The 23,711-nt window shown below is 49.2% G+C and overlaps 2 protein-coding genes across 3 annotated transcripts; one reads left to right on the plus strand and one right to left on the minus strand.

The window, feature by feature from the left end:
- LOC125687525 (leucine-rich repeat and fibronectin type III domain-containing protein 1-like protein) lies at positions 1-23,213 on the plus strand. Of its 2 annotated transcripts, none has more exons than XM_048932690.1 (3): positions 1-115; positions 15,150-16,546; positions 22,211-22,321. In XM_048932690.1, the coding sequence occupies exons 2-3, from the start codon at positions 15,168-15,170 to the stop codon at positions 22,215-22,217; spliced, it is 1,386 nt and encodes a 461-aa protein (XP_048788647.1). In that variant the 5' UTR covers positions 1-115; positions 15,150-15,167; the 3' UTR covers positions 22,218-22,321. The 2 variants fall into 2 exon arrangements, with proteins under 2 accessions (XP_048788647.1, XP_048788646.1); XM_048932689.1 differs by having other exon boundaries at positions 2-115; positions 22,161-23,213.
- On the minus strand, positions 5,294-11,554 carry LOC125687528 (proline-rich protein 36-like). Its single transcript, XM_048932694.1, has 2 exons — positions 9,330-11,554; positions 5,294-5,629 (listed from the first exon to the last, which is right to left on the minus strand). Exon 1 carries the CDS (start codon positions 10,813-10,815, stop codon positions 9,850-9,852), a length of 966 nt encoding a protein of 321 aa, XP_048788651.1. The 5' UTR covers positions 10,816-11,554; the 3' UTR covers positions 5,294-5,629; positions 9,330-9,849.
- Positions 23,214-23,711: the final 498 nt, after the last annotated feature.

A 23,711-nucleotide genomic window follows, 5' to 3' on the forward strand; every position in this document is an offset into this window, starting at 1 on the left:
GGGGGGTTCGGGGGGGTTCCGAGGGGTTCGGAGCGGTTCGGAACGGTTCGGAGCGATGGGCGGAGGCGGCGGAGGAGGGACGGAGCGGGGCGAGCCCCGGGGGTAGGGGCGGCAGGTGAGCGGGGGGGGGATATGGGGGGGTGAAGGGATGCTCGTGGGCGGGGGGAGGAGGGGGGGGGGGGGGGGCTGCTTGTGAGAGGTTTAATTAGGAATAGGTTGCTAATGAGGGGGGGGATGGGGATGAAGGTTGTGATGGTGGGGATGGGGGTGAAGGGAAGAGATGGAGGAATGGGGGGGGACGAAGGTTGTGATGGTGTGGGGGGGTGAGGAGGGAGGTTAATTTAATAGCGATGGAGGTTAATTGAGAGGAAGGTGATGAGGGTGGGGTGGGGATGAAGAAGGGATGAGGAGGGAGAGGATGGGGGGGTGGGGATGAAGATGAAGAGATGGAGGATGGGGGGGATGAAGGCTGTGATGGCTTGGGGGGGGTGAGGAGGGAGGGCTTGATTGGGGTTAATTGAGATGAAGATGAGGACGAGGGTGGGGATGAAGATTTTGATGGTGAAGATGGGGTGGGGATGAAGGTGAAGGGGTGAGGAAGAAGATGGGGAGGTGGGGATGAAGGTGGTGGGGGGTGATGAGGGAGGGCTTAATTGGGGTTAATTGAGATGAAGGTGATGAGGGTGGGGTGGGGATGAAGAAGGGATGAGGAGGAAGGGGACGGGGGGTGGGGATGAAGATGAAGAGATGGAGGATGGGGGGGATGAAGGCTGTGATGGTTTGGGGGGGGCTGAGGAGGGAGGAGTTAATTAGGGTTCATTGAGATGAAGATGAGGATGATGAGGGTAGGGATGAAGATTTTGATTGGAGTGGGGATGAAGGGGAAGGGATGAGGAGGAAGAGGATGGGGGGAATGGGGGAGAAGGTGATGATGATGTGGGGGGTTGAGGAGGGAAGGGTTAATTGGGACTAATTAAGATGAGAATGGTAATGAAGAGGAGGAGGAGGGATGTGATGAAGAGGGTGGGGATGAAGATGAGGAGCAGGAGGGGGGTGAAGCTGTTGCTGATGGGGAGGATGAGGATGGGGGTGAAGATGAGGAAGAGGGTGAGGATGGGGTTAATTAAGATGGGGACGATGAGGAGGAAGAGGAGAATGGGGAAGAAGGTGAGGAAGAGGAGGATGGGGATGAAGGAAGGGTTGGGGATGAGGATGAAGATGAAAGGATGAAGGGATGGGGTGGAAGATGATGAGGAGGGTGGGGATGGAGAGAAGGGATGGGAATGAAGATGAGGAAGAGGAGGGGGGTGAGGTGAATGAAGATGGGGATGAAGATGAAGGAATGGGATGGGGATGAAGACGGGAGGAAGGACGAAGGTGGGGAGAGGGTTAATTAAGGTGATGAGGATGAGGAGGATGAGGGTGAAGATGAGGAAGAGGATAGGGTTAATTAAGAAGGGGATGAAGATGAAACGGTGGAGGTGAGAGTGGGAATAGGGTTAATTAAGATGGTGCAGATGAGGATGAGGAGGATGGGGGTGAAGGTGAGGAAGAGGGTGAGGATAGGGTTAATGAAGACAGGGATGAAAACGAGGATGAGGAGGGTGGGGGTGATGAGGAGGATGAGTGAGGATAGGGTTAATAAGGTGAGGATGAGGAGGAGGATGGCGAGGAAGAGGAGGAGGAGGAGAAGGGTAGGGATAGGGTTAATTAAGATGGTGAAGGTGAGGATGAGGAGGATGGGGATGAAGATGAGGACGGCAATAAAGAAGGGTGGGCCAAAGATGAAGATGAGGACGAGGGGAGGAAGGCGCTGTTCTGTCGATGATGACGGTGGGGATGAAGGCTGGGGGGGGGGGCGGATTTATCCTCCCGATCATTGCTTTTTTTTTTTTATATTTTTAATTCTTTTTTTCTTTCTCTTCTTTGGTTTCCATTCTTTTAATCGGTGATTATTTCAAAACCCTTTTAATTATTGTTAATTCATTTTTCACCTCGCCGTTTCTTGCGGGGATGAACGATTCGCGGGGGGGGGGCGGGGGGGGGGGAGGAAGGAAGGGAAGGGGGGAGGTTATCTTCCTGACGGTTCCTTTTTTTGTTATTTTACATTCTTTCTTTCTTTCCCTTTTGCATTTTTCAACCTTTTCATTCGTGAATATTTTAAATTCTTTTTAATTATTTGGAATTCCTTTTTCACCTTGTGGTTTCCTGCACCCCACGGTTGATAAATTGCAGTGTCATTGTCAGCAGTGCTCCCGGCACGGGGAGAGGGGGGGGGGGGGGGAATGGCTGTGGAGGGGGAGATCCCAAAAATGGGTGGATTTGGGGGGAAAAAAATGCCAAAAATGGGTAATTTGGGGTCGTGGGGATTCTGGGGAGAAAAATAGGGAAAATGGGTCATGGGGATTTGGGGGGGGGTGAAAGGGGGGGGAATCCTAAAAATGTGTGGTTTTGGGGTCAGGAAGATTCTGGGTTATCATGCCAAAAATGTGTAGTTTGGGGCTGGGGGAGTTTTGAGGGAAAAAATCCTAAAAATGGGCAGTTTTGGGGTCATGGGGATGGGGGGGGGGGGGGGGGGGGAGATGCCAAAAATGGGCAGTTTGAAGTTTGTGAGGGTTTTGGGGGAAATAAATCAGAAAATGGGCAACTGAAGATCAGGGGAATTGTGGGGAAATAATCCCCGAAATGGGGGGCAGTTTTGGGGTCGGGGGAAAACGGGGTGATTTTGGGATGCTGTTCTGCACGGGCTGCAGATTTTGGGGGAGGGCAGGGTTTTGTATGGGGTGAGGATTTGGGGGTGTTGTCTATGGGGCAGAGATTGGGGGGGTGTCGTTTATGGGGTGGGGATTTTGGGGTGCTGTTCTGTATATGGGACAGAGAGTCTATGGGGCAGAAGTTTGGGTGGGGAGTTGTCTATAGGATGAGGGTTTGGGGAGGGCTTGTCTATGGGGCAGAGATTTAGGGGCGCTGTTCTTTATGGGGTGGAGATTTGGGGGAGGGGGTTCTTTATGGGGTGGGGATTTGGGGGGTGTTATAGAGGGGCTTCGGTGCATTACTGTATGAGCTTTGGGGTGTTCCTATATGGGGGCTGATGATTTTGGGGGGTTTTATAAGGCATGAGCTGTGATTTTGGGGTTTTATTACATGAGCTGGCGGTGTTGTTATATAGGATCTGGTGATTTTGGGGGTGTTGTTATATGGGGGCTGATGACTTATGGGCTTTATTAGAGGTGAGCTGCGATTTTAGGGCACCGGGTTACAGCATCTCATAGTGCAGTATCACATTTCTATGGAGACCCCAAAAATGTGGGCGTCAAATGGAGATCCCAAATCTATAGCAGTTATATGGAGACCCCAAATCTGTGGGCATTATATGGAGATCCCAAAAACATGGGCATGATATCAAGACCCAAAGATTATGGACATTATATGATGACCCCAAATCTGTGGGCATTATATGGAGACCCAAAGGTTATGGACATTATATGGAGACCCCAAATCTGTGGGTGATGTATGGAGACCCCAAATCTGTCAGTTTTATATGGAGACCCCAAAACCGTGGGCATTATATTGAGACCCAAAGATTATGGATGTTATATGGAGACCCCAAATCTGTGGGCATTATATTGAGACCCAAAGATTATGGACGTTATATGGAGACCCCAAATCTGTGGGCATTATATTGAGACCCAGAGATTATGGATGCTATATGGAGACCCCAAATCTGTGGGCATTATATGAAGACCCCAAAAAACGTGGGCATGATATCAAGACCCAAAGATTATGGATGTTATATGGAGACCCCAAAACTGTGGGCATTATATGGAGACCCCAAAAACATGGGCATGATATCAAGACCCAAAGATTATGGACGTTACATGGAGACCCCAAATCTGTGGGTGTTGTATGAAGACCCCAAAAATGTGATTTTTATATGGAGACCCCAAAACCATGGGCATTATATGGAGACCCAAAGGTTATGGACGTTGTATGGAGACCCCAAATCTGTGAGTTTTAGATGGAGACCCCAAAACTGTGGGCATTATATTGAGACCCAAAGATTATGGATGTTATATGGAGACCCCAAATCTGTGGGCATTATATTGAGACCCCAAAAACATGGGCATGATATCAAGACCCAAAGATTATGGGCGTTATATGGAGACCCCAAATCTGTCAGTTTTATATGGAGACCCAAAACTGTGGGCATTATATGGAGACCCCAAATCTGTGGGTGATGTATGGAGACCCCAAAACCGTGGGCATTATATTGTGACCCAGAGATTATGGACGTTATATGGAGACCCCAAATCTCTGGGTGTTGTATGGAGACCCCAAATCTGTGAGTTTTATATGGAGACCCCAAATCTGTGGGCATTACATTGAGACCCAAAGATTATGGACATTATATGGAGACCCCAAAAATGTGGGTGTTATATGGAGACCCCAAAGGTTATGGATGTTATATGGAGACCCCAAATCTCTGGGTATTGTATGGAGACCCCAAAAACATGGGCATGATATCAAGACCCAAAGATTATGGACGTTATATGGAGACCCCAAAACTGTGGGTGATGTATGGAGACCCCAAATCTGTGGGCATTATATTGAGACCTAAAGATTATGGACGTTGTATGGAGACCCCAAATCTGTCGGTGTTGTATGGAGAACCCAAAAATGTTATTTTTATATGGAGACCCCAAATCTGTGGGCATTATATGGAGACCCAAAGGTTATGGACATTATATGGAGACCCCAAGTCTGTGAGTTTTATATGGAGACCCCAAATCTGTGGGCATTATATTGAGACCCAAAGATTATGGATGTTATATGGAGACCCCAAATCTGTGAGTTTTAGATGGAGACCCCAAAACTGTGGGCATTATATGGAGACCCCAAAAACATGGGCATGATATCAAGACCCAAAGATTATGGACGTTATATGGAGACCCCAAATCTGTCAGTTTTATATGGAGACCCCAAAACCGTGGTCATTATATTGAGAGCCCAAATCTGTGGGTGTTGTATGAAGACCCCAAAAACGTGGGCATGATATAAAGACCCAAAGGTTATGGACATTATATGGAGACCCCAAAACCGTGGGCATTATATGGAGACCCCAAATCTGTGAGTTTCATATGGAGACCCCACATCTGTGAGCGTTACACCGGAGACCCTGAAATGTGGTTTTTCCATGGTGACTCCCAACACTGTGTGCGTTAATTCGTTAATTACATGAAGGCAGTCGGAGCTGATTTTTATTTGGGGGGGGGGGGGGGGGGGGCTCTTTTTAACCCCCCGTCGCTTCGTGGCTTCGACAAATCGGCATCGGCACAGAGGAGAGGAAACCCCTGCGAGCCGGGTGATGTCGGATGGGCTGAGCAGAGGCGGCTCATCCCCATTAAAGCTCTGTCGGAAGGGGTTGTGCAGGGATTAAATGCGTTGCAGGGAATAAATCCGCTGCTGTAGCGGCTTTGGATGGCGACGCCGTTGTGTGGAGCGCTCTCCTGGTTCGTGATTTCTTGGTGGTGTTTTTGTTTTTGAGCCTTCCTTTCGCCCTTTTCTGTGGCTCGAGCTTTGCCATGCGGCGCTGGGGTCTCTGGGTTTTACTCCCCTCCGGCTTACGAAGCTGAAATCATAGAATCACACAGAATCACAAGGTTGGAAACGAGCTGCAAGATCATCCAGTCCAACCCCCCTCCCATTGCTATCAGTGCCACCAGCACCAAACCACATCTCACAGCTCCTCATCCAGGCGCCTCTTGAGCACAACCAGGGACGGCGACTCCACCACCTCCCTTGGCAGCCATTGCAGCGCCTGACCACCCTTTGAGAGACAAAGTTTCTCCTCATATCCAACCTAAACCTCTTCTGGTACAACTTCTTGCCATTTCCTCGGGTCCTACTGTTTGCCTGGGAGAAGAGGCCAGAGCCTTTTGCATCACAGCCTCCCTTCAGCAGGTTGTACAGTGCAATGCGGCCTCCCCTGAGCTCCTCTTCTCCATGCTGAACCATCCCAGCTCCTTCAGCCTCTCCTCATCTTTGTGCTCCAGACCCCTCACCATTTCATTGCCCTTCTCTGCACACATTCCAGGCCCTCCATGTCTTTCTTGCAGTGAGGGGCCCAAAACTGGACACAGCACTCGAGGTTTGGCCTCACCAGTGCTGAGTACAGGGGATGCTCAGCTCCCTGCTCCTGCTGGCCATTTCTAATGCATGCCAGGATGCTGTTGGCCCTCTTGGCCACCTGGGCACACTGTGGGCTCACATTCAGCCAAGCATCAACCAACACCCCCAGCTCCCTTTCCTCTTCACAATCATCCAGCCACTCATCCCCAAGCCTGTAACTGCATGGGGTTGTTGTGGCCAAAGTGCAGAACCCAACACTTGGCCTTGTTGAACCTCATCCCATTCATCTCAGCCCAGCGATCCAGCTGATCCGGATCCCTCTGCAGGGCCTCCCTGCCCTCAGGCAGATCGACACAACCTCCCAACTTGGTGTCATCTGCAAACTTACTCAGGGTGCACTCAATCCCTTCATCTAAGCCGTCAATGAAGACATTAAACAGGATGGGTCCCAGCACCGACCCCTGGGGGACGCCATCCATCAATCAGATGTGAAAGTTCATTGGGGTGCGTGAAATCCGGCGCGGCTCACGGGAGGACCACAAAGCTGAGGGGGATGAAAAGCTCTGCGTGACAAGTTGTGTTGTCCTGCGGTCCTGGGATCCCTTTCTTTCGTGTTTCCTACCTGAAAATTGGGTTGGTTTCACGTCATTGACGCTGGCGCGGAGTCTGAGCGCGGCACAGCTGAACGCTGCCTCGATTTCCGCTCTCAGGGCAGTGGGTGTGGGGTTGGGATGAGAATAACTGTAGGGTTTGGGGATCCCTGTGGTTGGAGAAGACCTCTGAGGTCATCAGCTCCATCCATTGACCCGTCACCACCGTGTCCATTCCTAAAATCATGGGATTATGGAATCACCAGGGCTGCAAAAGACCTCAGAGATCCTCAAGTCCAACCGTTGACCCATCGTCACCGCCGTCCATTCGTAACATCATGAAGTTATGGAATCGTTGAGGCTGGAGAAGACCTCTGAGGTCATCAGCTCCATCCATTGACCCGTCACCGTTGTGTCCATTCCTAAAATCGTGCAATTATGGGATCATTGGGGTTGGAAAAGACCTCAGAGATCATTAAGGTCAACCGTTGACCCATCGCCACCACTGTGTCCATTCATAAAATCATGGAGTCGTAGAATGGAGTCGTAGGGTTGTTGTTTCACTCATAAAATCATGGAATGGTTGAGGTTGGAGGAGAGCCCTGAGGTCACTGAGTCCAACCATTGACCCACCGCCACTGCGTCCATTCGTAACATCATGGAACTGTGAAATCACTGAGGCTGGAAAAGACTTCAAAGATCATCAAGTCCAACCGTTGACCCCCCACCAACCATTCATAAAATCGTGGAGGCAGAATGGAATCATAGAATCAAGGATTCATTCATAAAATCATGAGATGATTGAGGTTGGAGTCGACCTCCAAGATCGTCAGCTCCAACCTTTGCTCCATCACCGCTGCATCCATGCGTAACATCGCGGAGTTACGGAATCATTGAGGCTGGGGAAGTCCTCCAAGCTCCTAAAGTGCGACCTCCAACCCAACGAATGAATTTGTTCTGCGGTTCGCTGCGGTTGTGGCACTTAGGCTGAAGGAGCTGGGAATGTTCAGCCTGGAGAAGAGGAGGCTCAGGGGGGGACCTCATTGCTCTCTATGGCTTCTGAAGGGAGGTTGTAGTGAGCTGGGGGTCGGCCTCTGCTCTCGTGTCATCAGTGATAGGAGCAGAGGGATTGGTTTCAAGCTACGGCAGGGGAGATTCAGGCTGGACATGAGGAAGAATTGCTGGTCAGAAAGGGTGGTCAGGCACTGGAATGGATGCACAGGGAGGTGGGGGAGGCACCGAGCCTGGGGGTGTTGAAGGAAAGGCTGGATGTTGTGTTGAGGGCCGTGGTTCAGTGGGAGCTGTTGGTGATGGGGGAACGGTTGGACTGGATGAGCTTGGAGGTCTTTTCCAACCTTGGTGATTCTATGATTCTATGGGGCTGTGCTGGGCCTTGGGTCCCACTTTGCCACCCCAGATTCCATTAATCTTCTCCTAACGTTAAGGATTCTACGGCTGGACACAGAGGTGATGGGTCAACCATTGGAACTGATGATCTCAGAGGCGTTTTGCAGCCTCGATGGTTCCAGTGTGGTGTGAAAATGGAAAGAGTGGGAAAGATTGGAGAGAATGGGAACAGGAAGGAGTGGAAAGAGTGGGAAATGATTGAAAGATCGGAGGGGATGGGAAAGAAGTTGAGAGAATGGGTCAATGGTTGGACTTGGTGATCTTTGAGGTTTCCAACCTCCATGGTTCTGTAATTCTGTAGTGTTACAAGTGGATAAAGGGACGGTGGGGCCGTGGTTGGACTTTGTGACCTCGGAGGTCTCCTCCAACCTCAGCCTCGGCGTGATTTTATGAACGAATCTACGATTCCATCTCAGTCTCATTCGTTTTATGAACGAATCTACGATTCCATTCTACGATTCCACGCGTTTATGAACGAACGGCGGCGGGTGACGGGTTGGATTCGATGATCTTTGAGGTCCCCAACCTCCATGATTCCACAATTCCATGATGTTACCAATGGGTGCAGCGGTGGTGACTCGGTGGTTGGACTCGGTGACCTCAGAGGCCTCCTCCAATCTCGACCATCCCGTGATTTTATGAACGAAACAACGATTCTACGGCTCCATTCTATGACTCCATGATTTTATGAATGGGCGGTGATGGTCGGCAGGTCGTTGACGAGGGCTCAACCGTTGGACTTAACGACCTCGGGGGTCTTTTCCCACCTTAATGACTTCCTGATTCTTTGTGGTGGATGGGGGGCGGGCTGTCAGCCAGGAGCTCGAGCAGCTCTTATATTCTGTCTTTCTTTTTTTTGGCAAATTGGCACTTGCTGAGATGATGAGGGCTTCGTCCATCCCCGCTGACCCCACGCTGTTGGGAGGATGGAGGAATTTCCCTCGTGGGATCCATTTACTGCTTCTCCTCCTCTTCCCACACACCAGCAGCCACTCGAAGCGACGGCGCTGGGCGACCCCGAATGGCTCTTAATGAGCACCTCGGTGATTTCTGCTCTGCCATCCTCAGGGTCTCGCCCTCGTTATCAACAGCACTAATTACCATCTCAAATGACGACCTGCCTGCCCTGGACGCGTGGCTGAGGGTGCGACCCGGATGCTTCTGCAAAGAGGATGATGAGAGACTGCCTGTGTTCAGCCTCACCTTTTCCCCCCTGCGTGGCACCACTGCTCCATTTGCCTATTTATGCATTTGCTCTTCACGGGGTGATTTCTTCAATCTGCTGCTCCTTGGAAATTAATTCTGGCGTCGGTGGGAAAAGGATGGCGAGCCCAGGAGAAGTGCTGAGATGCGACGCGGGGCTCCTTTGCCCTAAAAATAATGCAGATTCCAAGCAGGTTGTTTGGAAGATGTTGGATTTTCTTCCGGTTCCTGCAGGTATCGACACGGTTCTGTGCTGTGGGGTGGGATCTGGTGATGCAGTTCTGTGATATCGCGATAGATGATGAGGGCAGTTTGGGAACCGTTCTGCTGTTCGGCACCCTGTGTTGGGTCTGGGGGCGAATTGGGATGGAAAAAGGAACGTCGCTCCGTGTGCTGTGGGGTGGAATTTACCTCTCGTGGGTCTTAATGTTGGTGTTGAGGGGTGTGAAATTATTTGTTGTTGTTGTTTTGGGTGCATTGGCTGCGGTTCTTGTTGTTGTTGTTGTTTCTTTCGTTGTATTTAGTACAGGAGAGGAAATAAGGATAAAAAGTGATGAGAATGAGAAATAAGGGGGAAAAGAACAATAAGGTAATGAGAAGAGAATAAGTAATGGGAATGGGAATGTGATAGGAAGGGATTGGGGAAAAAAAAGGACTGGAAAGAGTGGGAAATGGGAATAGTGGGAAAGATTGGAGAGAATGGGAGCAGGAAGGGAAGGGAAGGAGAGGAAGGAGTGGGAAATGGTTGAAAGAAGGGGGAATGGGCAAGAAATTGAGAGAATGGGGAAGGAGAGGAAATGGGGAAAATAGGAAGGGATTGGAGAGAAGGGAGAAGATGGAGAGAGTGGGAAAGATTGGAGAGGATAGGAAAGGAATTGAGAGAATGGGGGAGAATGGAAATGGATTGGAGAGAATGGGAAAGGTGGGAAGAATATGGAGGGTTGGAAAGAATGGGAAGGAATGGGAAAGACGGGAGAGAAAGAGGAAGGATTGGAAAGAATGGGAAAGATGTAAAGAATATGAAAGACTGGAGAGAATGGGGAAGAAATTGAGAGAACGGGAAAGATTGGGAAGGGTTGGAAAGAATGGGAAAAGATTGGAGAGGGTGGGAAAGAGAGGGAAAGGGCTGAACGAATGGAGAAGGAATGGAGAGAATGGGAAAGGATTGGAAAGAATGGGGGAGAATGGAGATAATGGGAAAGAAATCGAGGGAATGGGAAAGGGCAGGAAAGGTTGGGAAAGGAATGGAAAGAATGGGAAAAATAGGAAAGAAGAAGAGGGCAAAAAGAATGAGAACCGAAGGATTAAGAACAAAAAGAATAAGGAAAAAAAAAGGGATTAAGAACAAAAGGATTAGGAGCCAAAAAAGAAAAAATGAGCAAAAAAAAAGACAAAAAGCAGAAAGAAAAAGAACAAAAAGCGTAACTAAGGACATCTTGGCGTGGTAGGAGGATAATGAGGACGCACCAGCTGTAATTAAAGCCATCTCTAATTCACAAGATGATTAACTAATTCTTCTGTCTGGAGAGCAGGGCGGCAGCGGTGCCCTCGTATCGCAGAACAGCAGCGGATGATATTTTAATGCACCGCTTTAATTACGGAGCAGCTCGTTAGGGTGGTCAGCAGTGACGATGGTTTTCTTGGGTTTTTAATTGGGCTGCCCTCTAACGAGGGCTCTGCGCAGCCCTGAGCCTGGTGGGCCACAGGGGAGCCATGGCTTCATTACAAACCACCAGGAAGAATCCAAAACCATCCTAAAATCAGCATTTTTGGGATTTCCTTGTTTTCCTCCATCTCTTCTTCCTGTAATGCTGTAAACCATCAGAAGAAATCCCCAAATCCGGAATTTTCATCATCATCGAAAAAGAAAAGAAAGGAAGAGGGAAGGAAGAGGAAAGGAGGAGGAAAGGAAGAGGGAAGGAAGAGGGAAGGAAGAGGGAAGGAGAAGGAAAGGAAGAGAGAAGGAGGAGGGAAGGAAGAGGAAAGAAGTGGGGGAAGGAAGAGGGAAGGAGGAGGAAAGGAAGAGGAAAGGAGGAGGGAAGGAGGAGGGAAGGAAGAGGGAAGGAGGAGGGAAGGAGGAGAAAAGGAAGAAGAAAGAAGGAGGAAAGGAAGAGGAAAGGAAGAGGGAAGGAAGAGGAAAGAAGGAGGAAAGGAAGTCCTCCACCTTTTATTCCAAGAAATTACGAACAGTGTGGCCAAATCTGAAGCGATCCTAAAATCCAGAGTTTCTTCCTTCCCTCTTCCTTCCCTCTTCCTTTCCTCCTTCTTTCCTCTTCCTTCTCCCCTTCTTTCCTCTTCCTTCTCCTCCTTCTTCCCTCTTCCTTTCCTCTTCCTTTCCTCCTCCTTCCCTCCTCCTTTCCTCTTCCTTCCCTCCTCCTTTCCTCCTTCTTTCCTCTTCCTTCCCTCCTCCTTCCCTCTTCCTTCCCTCCTCCTTCCCTCTTCCTTCCCTCTTCCTTCTCCCTTCCCTCTTCCTTCCCTCTTCCTTCTCCCTTCCCTCCTCCTTCCCTCCTCCTTTCCTCCTCCTTTCCTCTTCCTTCCCTCTTCCTTTCTTTTCTTTTTCAATGATGATGAACTGAATTACTTCTTTATGGCAGATTTATTCATTTTTGGAGGTGTTAACCATTGGGTGTGGGTTAGGTTCTGGTTTTTGGTGGCGTTAACTGCTGGGTCCATCTCAGCTCGGGCCTGTTTGATGGTGTTGACTATTGGGTGCGGGTTCAGTTGGGTTTCTTGGTGGTGTTGACCACCGGCTCCATCTCAACTTCATTTTTTTGGTGGCATTGACTCCTGTGTCCATCTGTAGTTGACTTTTTTAGTTGGTGCTGCACATTGGGTGCAGATTCAGTTGGGTTTCTTGGTGGTGTTGACCATCAGCTCCATCTCAGCTTGGATTTTTGGGTGATGTTGACCAATCGGGTGTGGGTTGACTTATGTTTCTTGGTGGTGCTGACCACTGGGTCCGACACAACTTCATCTTTTCGCTGGTATTGGCTACTGATTGAAACTTTACCGTGTCCTTTGGGCTCTGATGATTACTGCATGCAGCTCAACTTGGGTTTCTTTGGTGCTGAGCTGGGGGTCGCGATGTCACGCTGAAAAACTGCTGGCATGTGGGGGGGGGGGGGAAGGAGGGGGAAGGGAGGGGAAGTGATGTCATGCAAGAAAAATTGATTTTGTGCCAGAAAATGCCTTTTTGGGGCTTTGAGGCCGTGTGCCGAGCTGGTGGTTTCTATCTGCTGCGTTCAGATGGATCTGCCTGAGACCAAATGGGAGATTTCCTGAAGGCGGTTCCGTGGTGGGTGCAGATGTTTGGATTAACGGCTTAATTAGCTCGCTAACTGCTAATGGCAGTGAGTGTGTTGTACTGAGGCACAGGGCTGACCGGGCATTGAGAGAGAGGAAATAAATAGAGCATGTTGAGAAAGGGAAAGGGGGGGTGAGAGGAAGGGGAAGGGGAGAGGAAAAGGGAAGGAAGGGGAAGGAAAAGGGGAAAGAAGCGGGAGGGGTAACAAGAGGGAAAGGGGACGAAAAAGGGGAAAGGGAGAGAGGGAAGGGGAAGGAAAAGAGGAAAGGCGAGGGAGGGAAAGAGGGGAAGGGGAGGGAAGGGGAAAGGGGAAGGGGAGAAAGAAAGGGGAAGGGGAAAGGAGGAGGGAAGGGGAAGGGAAAAGGGAAATGAGAGAAGGAGAAAGCAAAAGGGAAGGGGGAAGCAAAGGGGAAAGAGGAGAGAAATGGGAGGAGGGAAAGGAGAAGTGGAGAGGAAGGCAAGGAAGGGGAAAAGAAAAGAGAAGGAAAGGAGAAAGGGGAAGGGAATGGAAAGAGGAAGAAAAGGGAAGTGGAAGGGGCAGGAGAAAGGAAGGGAAAGGAGAAGAGGAAGGGGAGTGGAAGATGGGAAGGAGGGGGGGAAGGGAATGGGAAGGGGAAGTAGAAGAGAAGGGAAGGAAAAGGAGGAGAAAAGGAAGGGAAAGGGAAGGGGAAAAGAAAGGGAAAGGGAAGGGGAATGAGAAGGGGTAGAAAGGGAGAGGGAAACGGGAAGGGGAAAGAAAGGGAAAGGGGAGGGAAGGAGGAAGGGGGGAAGAAGGGAAGGAAGGAGAAGGAAGGGAAAGGAGGAGCGAAGGGGAAGGAAAACACACACACAAAACAGCAGAAAAAAATAAAACAGAAAAAAATAAGGACATATTTGGATACGAACATTTGTTCTCGGCGCTCAGCGGGCGCTGACGAGGAATGCAGACGCTCAGCAGCAAACGCTTCTCACTGCTAAAAATATTCCTATCTCCAAGCACTGCTGGCTGAGGGAAGTGAAAAATAAGGAAATAACAAAAGGAAACGGCCTTGGGGAGAGTGGGGAAAAAAGGATCGTTCTTAACGCAGAGTGGAGAAAGAGGATAAAACCCTTGAAGTCGAGTGGGAAAGATAATGGAGTTCTTCAGATTGAATGGGAAAAATAGTGGGATTCTACTGATTGAATGGGAAAAATAATGGAATGCTTCAGATAGGATGGGAAAAATAATGGAGTTTTTTACACAGAATGGGAAAGATGATTGAATTCTTCAGAAGGAATGGGAGGAATAGTGGAATTCTTTATGTAGGATGGGAAAAACAATGGGATTATTGAGGCAGGATGGGAAAAATAATGGATTTGTTTAGACATTGGGAAAAAAGAATGGAATTCTTTAGACTGAGTGGGATAAATAACGAAATGGTGACGCAAATGCAACATTAATTACGACATAAACAGAAAATGATGACATAAATACAAAATGAACAATGACATAAATAGAAAATGATTACGGAAATGGAAAATTACGGTGTAGATTCAACATGATAAAGTCAAAATGTTGATGTAAATAGAAAATGATGGCTGAATAGGAAATGATGACTTAAAGACAAAGTGAACGATGGTGGAAAGTAGGAAACAATGGCAGAAAATAGGAAATAATGGTGGAAAATAGGAAACGACGGCGGAAAGTAGGAAATGATGACATAAATACAAGGTGAATGATGGTGGAAAATAGGAAATGATGACATAAATAGGAAGTGAATGATGGAAAATAGGAAATGATGACATAAATAGAAAGTGAATGATGGAAAATAGGAAATGATGGCAGAAAATAGGAAATAATGGCGGAAAATAGGAAATGATGGCAGAAAATAGGAAATGATGGTGATGGTGGAAAATAGGAAATGATGGCAGAAAATAGGAAATGATGGTGGTAAATAGGAAACGACGGTGGAAAGTAGGAAATGATGACATAAATACAAGGTGAATGATGGTGGAAAATAGGAAATGATGACATAAATAGGAAGTGAATGATGGAAAATAGGAAATGATGACATAAATAGAAAGTGAATGATGGAAAATAGGAAATGATGGCAGAAAATAGGAAATAATGGCGGAAAATAGGAAATGATGGCAGAAAATAGGAAATGATGGTGGTAAATAGGAAACGACAGTGGAAAGTAGGAAATGATGACATAAATACAAGGTGAATGATGGTGGAAAATAGGAAATGATGACATAAATAGGAAGTGAATGATGGTGGAAAATAGGAAATGATGGCAGAAAATAGGAGATGATGGCAGAAAATAGGAAACAATGGCATAAATACAAATGATGATGATGTAAATAGGAAATGGTGGCATGGGTAGGAACGGTGACGTAAATAGGAAATAAGGACAACACAGATAGAACCCAATAAAGGCGAAACGACGGCGTAAATCCTAAAGGATAACCCTAACCTGCAGAGCTGCCCCATAGACACAACACAGAGTGCCTCACGCCGCCCCATAACAGCGTTTCCCACTGCTCTCCCCCCCCAGGTCTGCCCTTCTCCTACGATGGACAGGCTGCTCGTCTGCCTGCTGGTTGTCAGCGCGGCGGTGAAGGCCATGCTGTGCCCCAAGCGCTGCATGTGTCAGAACCTCTCCCCGTCCTTCACCATCCTCTGCACCAAAACGGGGCTCCTCTTCGTGCCCCCCAGCATCGACCGGAGGACGGCGGAGCTGCGGCTGATGGACAACTTCATCACCACGCTGCGGCGGAAGGATTTTGCCAACATGACCAACCTCATCCACCTGACCCTGTCGAGGAACACCATCAGTCAGATCATGCCTTACGCCTTCTTCGATCTTAAGGGCCTCCACGCGTTGCACCTGGACAGCAACCGGCTGACCTACATCAACGAGGACCATTTCAAAGGGTTGATTAACCTCCGCCATTTGATCCTGAGCAACAACCAGCTGAGCTACATCTCCCCGAGATCGCTGGACGACTTCATCGAGACCATCGAGGACCTGGATCTGTCCTACAACAATCTGGTCAACGTTCCTTGGGAAACGGTGGCCAAGCTCTCCAACGTCAACACGGTCAGCTTGGACCACAACCTCATCGAGTTCGTCCCGGAGGGGATCTTCTCCAACCTGCACAAGTTGGCCCGCTTGGACATGACCTCCAACAAGCTGAAGAAGATCCCTCCGGATCCACTCTTTTCCAGGATTCCCGTCTATGCCAAATCCAAAGGGTCTCCGCTGACGTCGCTGGTGCTGAGTTTTGGGGGGAACCCTCTGCACTGTAACTGCGAGTTGGTCTGGTTGAGGCGTCTCACCAGGGAGGACGATTTGGAGACGTGCGCTTCGCCGCCGGAATTGATGGGGAAATACTTCTGGTCCATCAAAGAGGAGGAATTTGTGTGCGAGCCCCCCATGATCACGCACCGCACCCCGAAGGTGGCTGTGAGCGAGGGGCAGAGCGTCTCCTTGAAGTGCAAAGCTGTGGGCGACCCCGACCCCTACGTCCGATGGATCGCGCCTGATGGGAAGCTGGTCTCCAACACCTCCAGGACGACGTCGTACGAAAACGGGACGTTGGATCTGGTGGGGACTTCTTTGGGTGATAAGGGAACGTTCACCTGCATCGCGTCCAACGCGGCCGGGGAATCGACGGCGCCGGTGGAGTTGGTGGTGACGCCGTACCCCAACTTGGCCAACAGCACCAACTGTGAGAAGGAGGCGGAGAACGGCCCATCAGACATCCTCATCTCGGCCAAATCGAGCTTTCCCAACGAGACAAAAGGGCCCCAGGAGAAGGCGGCGGTGGTGGTGGGGGAGCTGACGTCGTCCTCCGCGCTCATCCAGTGGCCGTCGCAGCAGCACCTCCCCGGGATCCGCATGTTCCAGATTCAGTACAACAGCTCCTCCGACGAGATCCTCGTCTACAGGTAACCCCCAATCCATGGCTGTGCAAGTGAGGAGATGAGGGGGAGTGGGAAGAGTTGGGGTGGGAGCGTGGGAAGTTAAGGGGAGGTGCGGAATGTTGAGGCGGGGAGCGAGGAAAGTTGGAGGGAGATTGAAGATCTGCAGAGAAAGTTGAGAAAAATTAGAGGAAAAAATGGAGATATTCAGGTGGAAGTGGGAAAAATATTGGAAAATAAGAGAGATTCGGGAAGAAGTGAGAAAAAGTAGGGCGAAAAAGTGAAATATTGAAGTGGAAGTGAGAAAAATAGAGCGATAACTGGACGCTTATGAGGGAGTGAAAAAAGAGGAGAAAATGAGATGTTTGTCTCAATGAGGTGAAAGTGAGAAAAAGAGTGGAAAATTGGAGATATTCAGAGAAATTTCAGGAAAAAAATGAGGAAAATTGAGGTTTTCAGGTGGAAGCGAGTTAAAAACTGAGAAAAAATGTGAAGTATTGAGGTGGAAGAGAGAAAAATTAAGAGGCGAATTGAAATATTGAAGTGGAAGTGAGAAAAGTATCAGAAAATTAGAGATATTCAGGAAGAAGTGAGAAAAATTAGAGCGAAAACGTGAAATATGGAGGTGGGAGTGAGAAAGATTAGAGGCAAAAATTCGGGTGGAAGTGAGAAAAATAGGTGAAAATACGAGATACTCAAAGAAAATTGAGAAAAATTAGAGGAAAATTTGAGATATTCGGGGAGATGTGAGAATGTTGGGGGGAAAGTGGCTCTTTTCAGTGAAAAGTTGGGGGAAAAGTCATGGTTTTGAAAAAAGGTTGTGGGAAAAACAAAGCCCTTCTTCTGTGCAAAATGAGGGGGGAAAAAGTCCTTGTTTTGGGCAAGAAGTTGGGGGAAATTTCCTTGTTTGTGGCAAAAAGTTTTGGGGGAAAGTCCTTATTTTAGGGAAAACGTTGAGGAATGAAGGGCCTTGTTGTAAGTAAATGCTTTGGGGAACTTGAGTTTCCGTGAAATTTCTGATACACACCAAAATTGCTCATTTTTCCCCCCGAAAAAACGCAGCAAAAAATCATCCATCAGAGCTTTGTGCTTTTCCTTACTCGCAAAGCTGAAAATCAGTCTGAAATTACCAGAAAGGATGAAAATATACAATTCCAAGGGAGGGATTTGGTCTTCATTCAGGAGCGGTGCGGCGGATTTAGAACCATTTTCCCACTTTCTGTTCTATCACAGCTGTAATACGGCGCACAAACACACGTAGCTCATTATGGTAATTAGTCACATTTCCATCCCAACCCCTCTGCTTAGTCATCCCATAACAAAATATGATGAAAAGTGAGCACTCGGCGGCGGCTGAATCACTCAAATAACTCAGATTTTGGGAAAACGGTGCTTTGCATAATTATTTGTCAATTACTCCTCCGTCTTGTGGATGGGCTGAGCCCCACAGACAGGAATCCCATAGAGTGCTCCCAAATGGGGTTTCCCATTGGGGACCAATAGTTCCCAACCAGTGGTTGGGTTGAAGGGACTTTAAGGATCCTGCCACGATTGGGTTGGAAGTGATCTTAAAGATCGTAAAATCATGAAATCCTCAAGAGGTTGGGTAGGAAAAGCTCCTAAAGGTCTTGGTACCATGGGATCCTACAGCGGTTAGGTTGGAGGGCCCTTTAGGTCATAGGTCCGTGAAATTCTACAGTAGTTAAGTTGGGAGGGATATTAAAGATCATAGAACAGCGGGATTCTACAGTGGTTGGGTTAGAAATGACCTTAGGAACCCCAGAACCACAGGATCCTACCATGGTTGGGTTGAAGGGGATCTTGAATATCACAGAACCTTGGGATCCTGCAGTGGTTTGATTGGAGGGACCTTCAGGGTCATAGAACCATGGGATCCTGCAGTGGTTGGGTTGGAGGGACCTTCTACAGAACCATGGGATCCTATAGTGGTTGGGTTAGAAGTGACCTTAGGAACCCCAGAACCACAGGATTCTACCATGGTTGGGTTGGAGGGGATCTTGAATATCACAGAACCTTGGGATCCTGCAGTGGTTGGGTTGGAGGGACCTTAAGGGTCGTAGAACCATGGGATCCTACAGTGGTTGGGTTGGAGGGACCTTCAGGGTCATAGAACCATGGGATCCTACAGTGGTTGGGTTGGAGGGACCTTCAGGGTTGTAGAACCTTGGGATCCTACAGTGGTTGGGTTGGAGAGACCTTCAGGGTCATAGAACCTTGGGATCCTACAGTGGTTGGGTTGGAGGGACCTTCAGGCTTGTAGAACCATGGGATCCTACAATGGTTGGGTTGGAGGGACCTTAAGGGTCGTAGAACCATGGGATCCTGCAGTGGTTGGGTTGGAGGGACCTTAAGGGTTGTAGAACCATGGGATCCTACAATGGTTGGGTTGGAGGGACCTTCAGGGTCATAGAACCGTGGGATCCTATAGTGGTTGGGTTGGAGAGACCTTCAGGGTTGTAGAACCTTGGGATCCTACAGTGGTTGGGTTAGAAGTGACCTTAGGAACCCCAGAACCACAGGATCCTACCATGGTTGGGTTGGAGGGGATCTTGAATATCACAGAACCTTGGGATCCTGCAGTGGTTGGGTTGGAGGGACCTTAAGGGTCGTAGAACCATGGGATTCTACAGTGGTTGGGTTGGAGGGACCTTCAGGGTTGTAGAACCATGGGATCCTATAGTGGTTGGGTTAGAAGTGACCTTAGGAACCCCAGAACCACAGGATTCTACCATGGTTGGGTTGGGGGGGATCTTGAATATCACAGAACCTTGGGATCCTACAGTGGTTTGATTGGAGGGACCTTCAGGGTTGTAGAACCCTGGGATCCTACAATGGTTGGGTTGGAGGGACCTTAAGGGTCATAGAACCATGGGATCCTATAGTGGTTGGGTTGGAGGGACCTTCAGGCTTGTAGAACCATGGGATCCTACAATGGTTGGGTTGGAGGGACCTTCAGGGTCATAGAACCGTGGGATCCTACAGTGGTTGGGTTAGAAGTCACCTTAGGAACCCCAGAACCACAGGATCCTACCATGGTTGGGTTGAAGGGGATCTTGAATATCACAGAACCTTGGGATCCTGCAGTGGTTGGGTTGGAGGGACCTTAAGGGTCGTAGAACCTTGGGATCCTACAGTGGTTGGGTTGGAGGGACCTTCAGGGTTGTAGAACCTTGGGATCCTACAATGGTTGGGTTGGAGAGATCTTCAGGGTTGTAGAACCTTGGGATCCTACAGTGGTTGGGTTGGAGAGACCTTAAGGGTTGTAGAACCATGGGATCCTACAGTGGTTGGGTTGGAGAGACCTTCAGGGTTGTAGAACCTTGGGATCCTGCAGTGGTTGGGTGGGAGGGACCTTCACGGTCGTAGAACCTTGGGATCCTACGGTGGTTGGGTTGGAGAGACCTTCAGGGTCGTAGAACCATGGGATCCTATAGTGGTTGGGTTAGAAGTGACCTTAGGAACCCCAGAACCACAGGATTCTACCATGGTTGGGTTGGAGGGGATCTTGAATATCACAGAACCTTGGGATCCTACAGTGGTTTGATTGGAGGGACCTTCAGGGTTGTAGAACCATGGGATCCTACAATGGTTGGGTTGGAGAGATCTTCAGGGTCATAGAACCGTGGGATCCTGCAGTGGTTGGGTTGGAGGGACCTTCAGGATCACAGAACCATGGGATCCTATAGTGGTTGGGTTGGAGGGACCTTCAGGGCTGTAGAACCATGGGATCCTACAATGGTTGGGTTGGAGGGACCTTCAGGGTCATAGAACCGTGGGATCCTACAGTGGTTGGGTTGGAGAGACCTTCAGGGCTGTAGAACCATGGGATCCTATAGTGGTTGGGTTAGAAGTGACCTTAGGAACCCCAGAACCACGGATCCTACCATGGTTGGGTTGGAGGGGATCTTGAATATCACAGAACCTTGGGATCCTGCAGTGGTTGGGTTGGAGGGACCTTCAGGATCACAGAACCATGGGATCCTGCAGTGGTTGGGTTGGAGGGACCTTCAGGGTCATAGAACCATGGGATCCTACAGTGGTTGGGTTGGAGAGACCTTCAGGGTTGTAGAACCTTGGGATCCTACAATGGTTGGGTTGGAGAGACCTTCAGGGTTGTAGAACCATGGGATCCTACAGTGGTTGGGTTGGAGGGACCTTCAGGGTTGTAGAACCATGGGATCCTACAGTGGTTGGGTTGGAGGGACCTTCAGGGTCATAGAACCATGGGATCCTACAGTGGTTGGGTTGGAGAGACCTTCAGGGTTGTAGAACCTTGGGATCCTACAATGGTTGGGTTGGAGAGACCTTCAGGGTTGTAGAACCATGGGATCCTACAGTGGTTGGGTTGGAGGGACCTTCAGGGTCATAGAACCGTGGGATCCTACGGTGGTTGGGTTGGAGAGACCTTCAGGGTCATAGAACCGTGGGATCCTACAGTGGTTGGGTTGGAGGGACCTTCAGGCTTGTAGAACCATGGGATCCTACAATGGTTGGGTTGGAGGGACCTTCAGGGTCATAGAACCGTGGGATCCTACAGTGGTTGGGTTGGAGGGACCTTCAGGGCTGTAGAACCATGGGATCCTATAGTGGTTGGGTTAGAAGTGACCTTAGGAACCCCAGAACCACAGGATTCTACCATGGTTGGGTTGGAGGGGATCTTGAATATCACAGAACCTTGGGATCCTGCAGTGGTTGGGTTGGAGGGACCTTAAGGTTCGTAGAACCTTGGGATCCTGCAGTGGTTGGGTTGGAAGGGATCTTGAATATCACAGAACCATGGGATCCTACAATGGTTGGGTTGGAGAGATCTTCAGGGTCGTAGAACCGTGGGATCCTATAGTGGTTGGGTTGGAGGGACCTTAAGGGTTGTAGAACCATGGGATCCTACAGTGGTTGGGTTAGAAGTGACCTTAGGAACCCCAGAACCACAGGATCCTACCATGGTTGGGTTGAAGGGGATCTTGAATATCACAGAACCTTGGGATCCTACAGTGGTTTGATTGGAGGGACCTTCAGGGTTGTAGAACCGTGGGATCCTACAATGGTTGGGTTGGAGGGACCTTAAGGGTCGTAGAACCTTGGGATCCTACAGTGGTTGGGTTGGAGGGACCTTCAGGGCTGTAGAACCATGGGATCCTACAGTGGTTGGGTTGGAGAGACCTTCAGGGCTGTAGAACCATGGGATCCTATAGTGGTTGGGTTAGAAGTGACCTTAGGAACCCCAGAACCACAGGATTCTACCATGGTTGGGTTGGAGGGGATCTTGAATATCACAGAACCTTGGGATCCTACAGTGGTTGGGTTGGAGGGACCTTCAGGGTTGTAGAACCCTGGGATCCTGCAGTGGTTGGGTTGGAGGGACCTTCAGGGCTGTAGAACCATGGGATCCTACAATGGTTGGGTTGGAGGGACCTTCACGGTTGTAGAACCTTGGGATCCTACAATGGTTGGGTTGGGAGGGACCTCTGAGGTCACAGAACCCAGAAGATCGGGTTGGAGGGGACCTTAAAGCCCATCCAGCTCCAACCCGCGCGGCGGGCCGCTTACCGCCGAGTAGACTGAAGAGGAATCCGAAGGTTTGACCCATTTGGATGTTTACTGTACGTATTCTCTCTTCCAGGATGATCCCAGCTGCTAGTAAATCCTTCTTCTTGACTGATCTGGTTGCAGGACGTGAGTACGACCTCTGCGTCCTGGCCGTGTACGACGACGGGCTGACATCTCTGACTGCAACCAGGGTGATCGGCTGCGTGCAGTTCACCACCCAGGAGGAGTACAAGCAGTGCCGTTCCCTCCACGCTCAGTTCCTCGGGGGCACCATGATCATCATCATCGGGGGCATCATCGTGGCGTCGGTGCTCGTCTTCATCTTCATCCTCCTGATGAAGTACAAGGTGTACAACAACCACCACAAGAACAAGGCGGCCAAAGTCAGCAACGTCTGCTCGCAAACCAACGGGAGCCACGGTGGCTCGATGGCGCGCTCCACCTCCAAGCTCACCGAGGGCTCCCACCAGGAGTGCTCGGCGTCCTCCAGCAAAGGCAAAGCTGTGTTGGACTCGGATTGTGACAAAGTGACTCCTCCAACCCACCCCACCTTCCTAACGACCGAGGCGTTATCCTAACGGCCCCGGGGTCGCGAGGTGCTGCTTTGGGAACATTTTGATGCGAGTGGTTGTATTTTAAGCCTCACTACTATTGTCTATTTTTAAGATCAGATGGTTTCAAAGATATTTTTTTAATCTGTAAACAGTTCTCGCATTCTTAACTATTTTCTTTCGATGATATTAAAGATGAGTGTGTGATTTACAAGATTTTTTTACCGGTTCTTTTATAGCATACACCTCCGGTATCAAGGCAGCGGCATCGCTCGATTCTGACTCGGTTTGTCCGTAGTGAAATGCACTATTTTTTCCCTTTGGTTACAGACCAGCAGCATTGGATTACTCTCAGGATCTTCAGACTTCCTCACCAAACTGCTCACACCTCCAAGGAGCGACGTGTCGCAGGGTGACTCATTGCCATGGGCGTGTTGGATGCGTGCAGCTTGCAATAGGAGTGACATGAAGTTCGGGGTTCCCTATGGAAAATTATAAAAAATTTAAAAAATTTAATAAAAAAAGAGCACTAATCTTTCAAAAAAAAAAAGAAAAATAATAATAATAATAATAAAGAAAATTGGAAGTACTTTAAGTGCTTTGGCATCTTTCTCAGAGTTATTTGCTGGGGTAGAAATACGGAGTCGTGTCGTTGGAGTTTGATGGGCTTGATGGGTTCCCTCCAACTTGGGGGTGAGTTGGCCTCAATGCTCCCCATGGTTTTCCTCCAACTTCAGATGTTCCTTGGGTTGGACTTGATGATGTTTATGGGCTCCTCCCAGCTTGGGCTGTTCCATGCGTTGGACTCAATGGTCCCAGTGGGTTCCTCTGCACTTGGTGTATTCTAATTCCACGACTGTTGGCTTTGTAACGGCTGTTAATTGGGAAACCTCTTGTTCTCACAATTCAGATTTACCTCTGGGCAGGAAGAAGCTCCCGCGTTCGTTCTTCCTCCAATTGTAAAAATTCCTTCAAATGGTTGAAACGTCTCCCACTGTTTCCTTTTTTTTTGGTTGTTGGGAATGCCTGCCGTAGCTCAAGGATTCTTTTCCCTCTCCTTTTAATTTTGGTGA

The sequence above is a fragment of the Lagopus muta genome, assembly GCF_023343835.1.
Source record: "Lagopus muta isolate bLagMut1 chromosome 37 unlocalized genomic scaffold, bLagMut1 primary SUPER_37_unloc_1, whole genome shotgun sequence".
Taxonomy (NCBI): Eukaryota; Metazoa; Chordata; class Aves; order Galliformes; family Phasianidae; genus Lagopus; species Lagopus muta.

Excerpts from the sequence above, each read along its gene's own strand:
- LOC125687528 (XM_048932694.1), bottom strand. The coding sequence starts at position 10,815 with ATGGCTTTAATTACAGCTGGTGCGTCCTCATTATCCTCCTACCACGCC.
- LOC125687525 (XM_048932689.1), top strand. The coding sequence starts at position 15,168 with ATGGACAGGCTGCTCGTCTGCCTGCTGGTTGTCAGCGCGGCGGTGAAG. Across the intron at positions 16,547-22,160 it reads GACGAGATCCTCGTCTACAG|GATGATCCCAGCTGCTAGTA; the intron begins GTAACCCCCAAT and ends TCTCTCTTCCAG.